Consider the following 11272-nt stretch of genomic DNA (forward strand, 5'->3'; position numbering starts at 1 on the left):
CAAAGTAGAGGTTTCTGTCTTCTACAGGAAAAGGCTGTGAAGAAGTTAACATTCCACCCCACCACTCCTCCCGCCCACCAAATTTGTGGCCTGACTAATTTCCAAAACTTCATACGTATCTACCTGCTGCAAGAACAATCTTTCACACACAGAGCTTGTGTTTGTGGGTATTTTGGTTTGTTTGTTGGTTTTGGATTGGGTTGGGTTTTTTCAAATACAGATAGCTGAAGCAGTCCTATCTCAATGAAGGTTTCTAGGAGTCTGTTGTCATTTTCATGTTCATGTCATTTTGATCTTTGAATTACCCCAATTGCTAACAATTATGTTTAGTGCTTTTTTTTTTCCTTTCGTTTCCATTTTCTTTCCTCTGACATTATGGAACCTGCAGTGATGTAAATGTTTAGCAGAATCAGACTTCTGTACAGGGCTTCTAATAAGGCTTCCTTGGCTAATTTTTCATGATCCTGTGTGGCATTTGATACTGTAAAACCAATTTTTTTTTTTTTCCCCAGAGTGTATTTAATTTATTATCTTTTTATGTCTGAAGCTCCCTCAATTTAAGTTCCTCCTACATAGTTGAAACTTTTAAAATGTTTCTGGAATTACTCAATTGAATTACAATATAAGCCATTCTTCTCTTATTCTACAACAGTTTTCAGCTTATTCAGCATCAGAATATGAAACTGATATATAAAAATACAACCTTTGTTTAGTTTTCTTATTTGACTTATAATCAAAAATCAGGTATCATATTTCTATGATCTTAGCAAAGCAGTCCTTGTGAATTAATTTCTCAAAACTCACAGTAGCCAGATTTATCTTTCAAAGTAAGATAGTAAGCCTTTATCATATTGGATATTCAACAGAGATAAATTTACACTGAAATCTGCAGCAGTGTCCAGCTTTAGACCCCCACTGGAAGTCGTGGAAGTCTGATCATAGGCTCCAATTTTAAGTGAATGTTGAAGCTGCTACCTGAAATATTTCACCCAGTTGTTTAATACAGCCTTTCAAGTGCAATTTATGACTTTGTTCACTATCTACTAAGTATTTTAATTAATCAGTGCTTTATGAACCTAACACTTTATGAGTTTTGTTGCTAAGCAACAGAACTTCCTCCAATAAGGGGCTATATCCAGAGTCCTTTAACCACCTTTCATCTTCCGTGACATTTTTAAATTCAGTTATTTCATTACTTTTAGAAAACAAAGCACTTCTAATTTCAAAGGAAAAATTATTTTATTTAAATTTTTATTTCCATTTCAAATACTAAGATGACGCTTAGGAATAGCTATAGCTTCACTAACATATTATTCACTGTAAATATGTACAACGAAATCCAAACAACAGTAAAGTAATCACATCAGCCAAGTGTTGGCAGTTCTTTTCATTGAGTTGGGAAAAACACTCTCACTCATTCCAAAATCCCTATTAAATCCATATTAATGTCCTCCATCTCTGGAAACAAGCAATAGAGTAGTAAATTATACTTCTCTGTAAACTGAATTCTAAAATTGAGAACAGGACCTTTGCAATTTACAGGCATTTTAACTTCTAATGTTGTTAAAATAGATGTTTCTCAGTCCATGAGCTCTTCTGTGGCACAAATAACAGTTCTGTTTGTGCATCAAGGGCTCTGTTTTTAATTCCACTGTTATGCATAACAATATTAGAATTAATATTAGTTTCTCTATTTTAAAGGACTCATTTGCTGAAAGCTAAATTTATTCCCACCCATGAATGCAACATCAGTTGCAGAAGGTACAAAATAAATTTTCATCCTTTGTAAGAATTGTAAACATTTAACAAATATTTAGTATGATTCTTGGAAATGTTGTATATCCACTTTATGCCTGTGTCAGAAGTTCAGAACTGGAATTATGTCTCTGTCTAATTTAGTAGTAGTTATAAAATCAATGGTATTAACTCTTTACATTAAGGTAAATACCCCATATAATAGATCAGAATAGAAAAAACATTAAAAATAATTTTACCTGTATTTAGACTGTACAGTCTTACCACTTTTTACACTTGATTTATAACACCAAATATTTCAATTTACCCTCTTTGACACACATATACACCACCATCTATGGAGAGAGGATTTGTTTGGAGAGAAAATATAAAATGCATAATGAACTCATTTGGGCACTAAGTGTATGAACTTAGTTTTTGACAGGTGCTAAATAGGCAAATATACTTTATGTGTCCCTGTATGAATAATGCTTTGTTAGTATTTCAATACAATTAGCATTTCACAATGGTGGAAGCTATGTTTTCCAATGTACATGCCCTACTGCTGCTCACTGGTTTGCTACTGCTGTGTACCTGTTTAGATAAAATTGTGATCCTGCCTTTTCTTTTTTCACATTATGTGATATTATTTCATAGACATAATCTTTCACATCTGTGGAGTGTCACCTTACAAAAAATCTCATGAGAATGTTGTGGAATGCAACCGGTTCCAGGAAAGTACCCCACCTGACAGGCATTCCATTAAAATCTATGTGGGATGTGAAAGGATATATTTAAGCTGATAATATCTTTTCTAAAGCTGCACATGCTTGTTATATTCTGCATACTATGTTACTTGAACAGCAGTTATTTTACATAAAACTTTTTGAGAAACATTTTATTTTGCTTTGGTTTTTTTTCTTTGTTTTTTTTCCCCCCTTTGGAGTCCCTTATGGCCCCCAGGGGCAGAAGCCCAGCGGGGAGGCCGGTTGTCCAGGATAGCTCAACGAGGGTCCAGGATCGCCCAGCGGGGGTTCAGGCAGCCCAGGCAGCTATAGTGATTTGCAGCTCAGCTCTTTAGTGATTTCAGCTCTTTCAGCATGCCTGGGGCCGTCACCCTGGGTATAGCCGCAGCAGACGCAGAGAGAGAGGAGCAGCGCTGTATGGGTTCCGCAGGGTTCTTTTATTGGGGTCTCCGCGAAGGGTCCAGGGACAGCTCTCCTCTGCCGAACCGGGCAGGGCTAGGGGTTTTTATACCTTATAGGGGGATTGAAAACTGTCCAATAGTAAGGGTCAGGGGAAAAAGTGGCCTATGAGTCTACAGAGAGATAACAGGGTCCGAAGGCGGAAGAGAGGGGCTTCTAAAATCCTTAGTCATGCTGACTTTGGTATTTCCTAGCTCAGGCTTCTGTTCGCCAGGGCCTTGCAGGCCTTGTGCCTGCTACAACTCCACTTTCTGTATTTAGAAAAAAGGCGTTCCCTATGGTTCTTTTAAAACAGTGGACAAGGCATGAGAACATAAGTAACACGATGACAATTACAAGAAAAATCCACAACATTCCCTTAACCAAAGATGCAACCCATCCCGTTAATCCCCATTGACCGAAGAGGTCATTGACCCAGTCTGGGGTCTGTTCTACTTTTAAGTCCTTCACAAGTCCCTTCAGTTTCTGGATGTTGGCGTGGATGGATTCCGAGCGTGAAGAGAGATTGAAGCAGCACATCCCTTCGAAGTCCTCGCAGCCATGTCCGTGGGCAAGCAGCAGGAAGTCAATCGCTGCTCGATTTTGGAGTGAGGCGTGTCTTGTGGTTTCTTCTTCCTTTAAGAGATCGCTCAGGGCAGCAGAAGTAGCGTTAGCCTGCTTACTGAGCCAGCACCCAAGGTGATTTATGTCACCCAGGGCCTTAGCTGCAGCTACCCATGGTAGGAATATAGAGACCGCTATCTTTTTAGGTTTGTTCCAATCGTATAATTTGGGATCGCAATTTTCATCAAATGCTGTGTAGGACCTTTTGTGGCGTTTTAACTCGCTCTCTTTTTTCCAATTGTGCAACAAGGTGATATTTGGAGTAAGGGTGGAAAGTTTTCCTAGGGTACAGGGACCTCCCTGGAGTCGTGAGGGGATTCCAGCCCATACTCTGTCACCACAGATGAGAAACGTTCCCTTGGGTAGAATTTTGGGATGGAGAGAGGACACAGAGATCACACGAGCAGTGTAATTACACCAATCGTGAGGGTTGTAGGCTTTGTTAATTGGTGATATGTCTTTTCGGTATGTGTTTTTGTTCAGATCAATTTCAGGCAAATTATTCTTTGGACGTCTAAAGTAAAATTTGACACAGAATGTGGCCTTAGAGGACCCCAATAGATCCAATTCTTGAGGTTCCTCAAGAGCATTGGGCAGTATTTTTGTCCACTCGTCCCAAGTTTCTACCTGGTGGGGTCTCTTACCTGTGGTGCGGAGAAGCTCTGAATTATAGGCGGGCCAATCATCGGCTACAAAAGGAATTCCTACTAGACATGTGGAAAGTGGGTTATCAATGCTCCCCATGGATAAGCACATGTTATCCTGTTTTAATGTTCTTGCTAAGGTTACCCAGACATTATGGCTCGGCTGTGGGCCGATCCAACCTACGGCACACGGCACGGTGAGGAACATCCAGGCAGCAGTGAGGACAGCGCCAACGGAGATATTTTTCATCTTTGGGCAGGAATGGGGCTTCTGATAGGGAATATAAGCAAAACTTGTTATTTTTATGGTAGGAGGGGAGGGTTAGGGTTCCTTTCTTGTTCCTTTCCTCTGTTCCTTCCACCTCCCCCCTTTTATTTTTAGTTTTTTACTGGTTTTTTTTGTTTTTTTTCTATGGTACTAAGGGTGGGGGAGTGGGTAAAAGGTTAGAGGCTTTTGGTAAGGGTAGATAAAAGGGACAATAGGGTTTTTTAGGGTAAAAAGGGTAATAACATCTAATTCAAAGAACAGTTTTGTTTTCAGGCTGTGCCTGGTCTAGGGCTTGATGCCACAGAATGTTGTTCAGCTTTCTGGTTTGTCTGCTGCTGTGTGATGGGACAGTCGTCTCCTCCACTTGTGGACGTTTGGCGACGTCTTCGTCTCCAGGCCGAGCTGGTCTGGTTTTGAGGAGGTCTTGTGTTTGACTCAGGAGGATTCTTGTCACTGCTTGTGGAAGTGGTATTTGCAGTGCCTAGGTATGGTTTTATGTTTTTCCCTGGGTACCATCTTGGACCAGATGGTAGCAGAACACACGCGTATCCTCTTCCCCACGTGATGAGATCGAAAGGTCCAGAGACTTTATGTGTTTCTGGGTCCTTCACCAGCACAGGTGGTTTCTCTGTGAGCTTTGCTTGGGTGGTATTTGCAAAGTGGCGAAGTATTGGTGGATCAGGCTCTGAGGTTGTACAGTTCAGGAAGTTGATGACATAGAGAGCCTTGCAAAGTCTTTCAACTGGAGAAGTGATTTTTGTTCCTCTCTGTTGCTGATTGAGGACTCTTTTGAGAGTCTGATGTGTCCTTTCCACGATGGATTGTCCTGTGGGGTTTGCAGGTATACCTGTCTTGTGTTGTATTCCCCACTCACTGAAGAACTCTTTTAACTTACGAGAGGTATAGGCAGGTCCATTGTCTGTTTTGATCTCCTTTGGTACTCCCAGGGTTGCAAATGCGAGGAGAAAATGTTTTATGGTGTGCTGCGCAGTTTCTCCTGTATGTGTTGATGCAAATACTGCTCCTGAGAATGTATCAACCGATACATGCACGTACTTTGACCTTCCAAAAGGTGCAAAGTGGGTTACATCTGTCTGCCACAGCTGGCAGCTGTTTAAACCTCGGGGATTGACTCCCGTCCCCATAGATGGTATCTGGTAGTTTTGACAGTTCGGGCATGTGGCAACAATAGCTTTTGCCTGATCTTTTGAGAGCTTGAACATTCTGATAAGGGCAGGCACATTTTGATGAAAAAATGAGTGTGACAACTTTGCCTGGGCAAAGATGTTAGGGACATTAGCAGTTTCTATTGCCATGGCTAAGGTGTCTGCTTTCCTGTTCCCTTCTGCAATGAAACCTGGGAGGTCAGTGTGTGACCTCACATGCATTATATAGTAAGGTTGTTTTCTGTGGGAAATTAAGCGTGTTAATGTGGAAATCAATTGGTATAACTTTGGATTGGAAACCTCTTTGAGAAGAGCATGTTCTGCTCTCATAGCTATGCCAGCAACATAAGCTGAATCTGTGACCAGATTAAAAGGTTCGTCTTTGAATTTCTCAAAGGCTCTGACAACAGCTGCTAACTCCGCAATCTGTGGAGATCCCTCCACTATTTTTATGTCAGATTCCCAATTTTGGGTTTTAGGGTCCCTCCATGTCATTACCGACTTGTGGGATGACCCTGAGCCATCTGTAAAGACGGTTAGAGCTTTGAGAGGTGTCCTACTTTGGACTAATTTTGGAGTCAGATGAAATGTCACGTCACGATTAAAAAGCTTATGTTTTGGGATATGCACTGAAATTTGGCCTGTATAGCTATCTAAGGCATACTGGAGACTCTCATTGGTCTGGAGCAAATGTTCCAGATCCCCAGTGGTCATTGGCAAATAAATGCATGTGAACTCACACCCTGCAAGGGAACGGAGGCGAGTTCTAGCCTTTTTTATTAAATGTGCCATAATTTCTTGGAAGGTGGTAATGGTTTTTGTGGGTTGGTTATTTGTAAAGATCCACTCCAGGATTAGTAAAGGGTCTCGAAGTTGAGTGTCCCATTGGAAAATCAGTCCATAGAACCTAGGTGCTTTTCCCAGAATGACGAACTGGAAAGGCAGGCTGGGCTCGAAACGATGGGCTTTGCGTGAAGACAGGGCTTCTTGGACCTTGGTGATGGCATCTCGGGCCTCTGGTGTTAGAGTGCATGGAGAGTCCAGATTCTCCTTGCCCCGAAGAAGGCTGAACAGTGGAGCGAGGTCCTCTGTTGTAATTCCTAGCAGTGGACGTACCCAGTTGATGGATCCGCACAGACTGTGTAAGTCTCTCAGGGTTTTTGGGTCGTCTCGGATGGCGAGCTGCTGGGGTACGATGGTCCTTTCCCGGATCTGGAGTCCAAGGTAAGTCCATGGATTGGTGTACTGTATTTTGTCCTCACGGATCTCAAATCCTGCCTTTTCTACGGTTTCAATAGTCCTTTTAACCGCTTTGTCCAAGTACGTTTTTTCTGGTGCACAGACCAGGATATTGTCCATATAGTGATGGATGATCGCACCTGGGAATAGGTTCCGAACAGGAGACAGGATGTGAGCAACATACCACTGGCATATACTTGGACTGCACTTTAGTCCTTGTGGAAGAAAACGCCAATGATATCTTTTGAGTGGAGCCTCTCTGTTAAGAGAGGGAACGGAGAAAGCAAACCGTGGAGCGTCCTGGGGATGCAGCGGGATGCTGAAGAAACAGTCTTTAATATCAATGATAGCAAGTGTCCAGTCTCTAGGCAGCATCGATGGTGAGGGCAGGCCAGGCTGAAGGGGACCCATGTCCTCGATGACCTCGTTGATTTTTCGAAGATCGTGGAGGAGCCTCCACCTGTCCGTTCCAGGCTTTTGTAGTACGAAGACTGGAGAATTCCAAGGGCTGGTGGTCTCTACGATGTGGCCTTTGGCGAGCTGTTCATCCACAAGGGCATGTAGTGCGCGCAGTTTGACTTTAGAGAGGGGCCACTGCTCGATCCAGATCGGGTCATGGCATTTCCAGGTGAGACGAGGAGTGTCTGGCAGTGCGCGCTCCTCAGTGGCCCCAATTAGAAATCCGGACTGGGAATACGTAGGGAGGCTCCCCACTGACATAAAATGTCCCGTCCATACAAGGTGATGGGGGCCCTTACCACGAATGGGCGGATGGTTGCCAACTTGCCTTCAGGCCCTTCGACGAGGATGTTGTTCTTGCTCCGCATGGAAACTGTAGCTCCACCGATCCCTGTGATCATGCCTGCCACAGGTTGTAGCTCCCAGTGTGCTGGCCATTCTGAGCGGGCGATGATGGTCACGTCTGCACCGGTGTCCAGCATCCCTGGTAGGTGGAACTTCTCTCCTCTGCAGGTAAGACCGCACTCGATGACAGGCTTACTCGGTCCCACAACTTGTATCCACATTGCTGTGGGGTTGAGAGGAAGCTGTTCCCTGTGATTCTTAGGGAGTAGAAAGGCCTGTGCAAATGGGGTACCCTTTGGAAGAAAATATGGTAAGTCTGTGCAGTACACCTGGACAAAGATTTCTTGTCCCGGGTGCACTGTTTGTACTTCTGGAACAACAAATATTTCCTTTGGGCTATGGAGAGAATCACCTATAATTAGGATGTTAGAAGGACCTCCTTTTGGTCCACGTTTGCCTGTGGGAACACAATAAACATTGTTATTTTTAAAGTCAATGGACAGTGCAGTTACCAGCTGACGGCGCGTTCCCTTTGGTATTGCTCCGTGTGTTGGATCCTCCTCATGTGGTCTGGAATCTCCTGGGATGGTGCGTGACTGGGTCTGGGTGGCCTTTGATTTGGTGTCCTTGCGTGGGGCCCCACCACGCTCCGATGGAAGTTTCCCGGACGCGGCTGATAGTGCTGCTGATTCTGGGGCCTTTGGTGGAAATTGTGAGGGTACCTGGGAGGTGACCTCTCTGGACAGTCCTTTATAAAATGTCCAAAATCTCCGCAGTGGTAGCAGCGGACCTGATCTTTAGAAGCTATTACTGCATATGCACTAGAAACTCCTTCTGCAATACCCTTAATAACTGCTTGGGCCACTGTGTCTTCAGTGGACAGGTGGCGTGTGCAGCTTTCCAGCATTTGCTCTATGGTAGGTTCTATGTCCATGGGTAAGGCTCTCAGAATTGTTTTACATTTTTCATTCGCATTACTCATGGCAAGTTTACACAACAGTTCTTTTCTTGCCTCTGTGCTCTCTATCTGTTTTTCCAGAGCATCCTTAATTCTATCCACAAATTTGATAAAGCTTTCATCTATTCCTTGTTTGATAGTAGAAAAATGGTGGGTAGGGGTAGAATCATCTGGGGTGAGAAATAAAGAGGTTTTTGCTGCTATAGCCACGTCTTGTAATGTTGCCTTAGGTAAAGTATCAGCTTGGTCAGAGGGTTTCTGCAAATCCCCTTCACCAGCCAGCTGTTCGAGTGTAAAATTTGGCTTATCAGCATCTGCAGCATAGTTATCTGATAATGTTTTTAATTGCTTTTTCCAATGCCTTTCCCAAAGCATGTACTCGGCGGGAGAAAGGAGGCACTGGGCAATATTTTTAATATCGTGGGGTACCAGAACATGTGCTGAGAACGTAGCTTCTAGGAAATTTCTAAAAATATGTGAACTTCTACCATGTTCTGTGGCTGTATTTCTTAATTGCACAAGTTCTTTATTTGTAATAGGTTCCCATGTCTTTCTATTAGTGGCACCTCCTTTTTTTCCCTTCTTATATTCTACTGGAAAGGCAGTAATTCTCTGAGCTAATTGCCAGTCCCCTGCCTGTGTGGCTTCCATTTTTATTTTTGCCCAAGGATCTACATATTCTATTTCCAAATCAGAATCGCTGTCACTGCTGTCATCAGATGACGAGAAGTGAGAGCTATCAGGTCGTGCCTTATGTTTCTTATGGCTGGCTGGAGCTGCATTTGGCAGAGGTGCCTGTGGCTGGACCGGGTATAAGGCAGCACATGGCAGGACGTGGCTACACGTGGCACATGGCGGGGTGGCCGTGCAATGCGTGATACAGCATGCACAGGACTGGGGGGCGTGGGGAGGGGGGGCAGAACTGAGGGAAGTCTGGGGGGTCCCGACCGGGGGCTGCGGAGCGTGGGTATGGGGTTGCGCAGCGAGGGTATGGGGGCAGGGGGTGTGCGGGATGGAAGAGGCGGCGGGACTGGAAGAGGGTGCGGCGGATACAGGGTGGCTTGGGTCAGGGGCGGATACGTGAGTGGGCACGATTCCGGCGGCAGGCAAAAGCGCGATGGTGGGGGGGGGGCGCGGGTACCCAGGCGGGCTGATCCCGTGCCGCAGCAGGGACGGTGCCGGGGGCAGGGAAAGACGCGATGGTAGCGGGGGGGGCGAGGGCGGCGGAGGGAGTGGGGGCGGGCGCGGCAGGGAGAGGAGGGACGGCAAGGGGGGTGGGGGTGGCCCCAGTAGGGTCGGGGGGAACAGGGGGAGGGGTGGGGTTTGGGTCAGTCCCGGCGGGAACTGGCGCAGATGCTCTCGGAGATAACACAGAGCAAGGAGGCGCGCAGGATGTGGCTCCCGAGGGGAAGGCGGGGGGGAAGAGGGGGTGGGCAGGGGCCGTGGGCGCCCTGGGGTCGGGTGGTTGCGGCGCAGATGGCGGGACCCTAGGACCCAGCGGAGTGCTGGAATCCAGGGTGGAGGGGGTGTTATCTCCTCCATTAGCATTTGAAATAGGCGCTTCTGTTAAGTGAGATAAGAACTTTTCGTTTCGTTCGACAGAAGTTAGCCCTGCAGTTAAAGTCTTTTTGTTAGTTTTTTCTACAGCTTTAGTTATAGCGTGAAACATAGGTAAAAACTGAGTTACAGAAAAGTCTTGGTTAGTTTGAAACTTATATATCGTGGTCCCAATTGTATCCCAAAAGGAGTCTAAGGTAATAGTCTGTGTATTAGTATCTGGGAAGTGGCAGAGAATCCATTTTATAAAACGTTTCAGGTTAGTTTTTGAAAGGTTACCTTTAGAAAAAGAAAAGTTGTTAGAAGATAGGATTTCTAGGATTAGGGAATATAAATCTCTCTCGTTCTGGGATCGTTTACTAAGCTTTGATCCCATTTTTCAGTTCCCGCCAGCAGAAAAAAGAGAAAAAAAAGAAAAAAACCAAAAAAAAAGGACCCAAGGAAAAATATTTTTTGCGCGCAAGAGAGGCTGTGTTAAACTTACACTTTTCAGCCTGTTGTGGGTCAAAGTTCTGCTGGGGGTCGTCTGCTCATCAGCCTCCGCGAACACTCGCGTGCCCAGGTGTCGTTGTTGCGGGTCGGCTGACGTCCTGTCCAGGAGAGTCCTTCTAAAACGAAGAGCTTCTCCTTCCAGGATCTCTGGCGAGCGGAGGCAGTGACAATTTCACGAAGAAATGCTGCTCCTCTGAAATGCCAGGTCCGGCATTCAGTTCCGCGGCCAGGCTATCGCGGCGGTTCAGATGTTGGCCCAGGGGCCCCCCGCTGTTCGGGCGTCGGCTCTGTTCGGGCCGCCAGCTATGGCCCCCAGGGGCAGAAGCCCAGCGGGGAGGCCGGTTGTCCAGGATAGCTCAACGAGGGTCCAGGATCGCCCAGCGGGGGTTCAGGCAGCCCAGGCAGCTATAGTGATTTGCAGCTCAGCTCTTTAGTGATTTCAGCTCTTTCAGCATGCCTGGGGCCGTCACCCTGGGTATAGCCGCAGCAGACGCAGAGAGAGAGGAGCAGCGCTGTATGGGTTCCGCAGGGTTCTTTTATTGGGGTCTCCGCGAAGGGTCCAGGGACAGCTCTCCTCTGCCGAACCGGGCAGGGCTAGGGGT

At 45.7% G+C, this 11272-nt stretch overlaps 1 protein-coding gene across 1 annotated transcript; it reads right to left on the minus strand.

Annotated features, from left to right (window-relative positions):
• Window positions 1-2712: 2712 nt before the first annotated feature.
• Window positions 2713-10838, minus strand: LOC135293955 (uncharacterized). The gene is made up of 2 exons (XM_064408657.1): window positions 10663-10838; window positions 2713-4457 (listed from the first exon to the last, which is right to left on the minus strand). The coding sequence occupies exon 2, from the start codon at window positions 4434-4436 to the stop codon at window positions 3135-3137; it is 1302 nt and encodes a 433-aa protein (XP_064264727.1). The 5' UTR covers window positions 4437-4457; window positions 10663-10838; the 3' UTR covers window positions 2713-3134.
• Window positions 10839-11272: the final 434 nt, after the last annotated feature.

Source organism: Passer domesticus, chromosome 2, assembly GCF_036417665.1.
Source record: "Passer domesticus isolate bPasDom1 chromosome 2, bPasDom1.hap1, whole genome shotgun sequence".
In the NCBI taxonomy this organism is placed as follows: domain Eukaryota; kingdom Metazoa; phylum Chordata; class Aves; order Passeriformes; family Passeridae; genus Passer; species Passer domesticus.

What these genes read in the sequence shown, in the direction of transcription:
- LOC135293955 (XM_064408657.1), bottom strand. Translation starts at nt 4,436, where the DNA reads ATGAAAAATATCTCCGTTGGCGCTGTCCTCACTGCTGCCTGGATGTTC.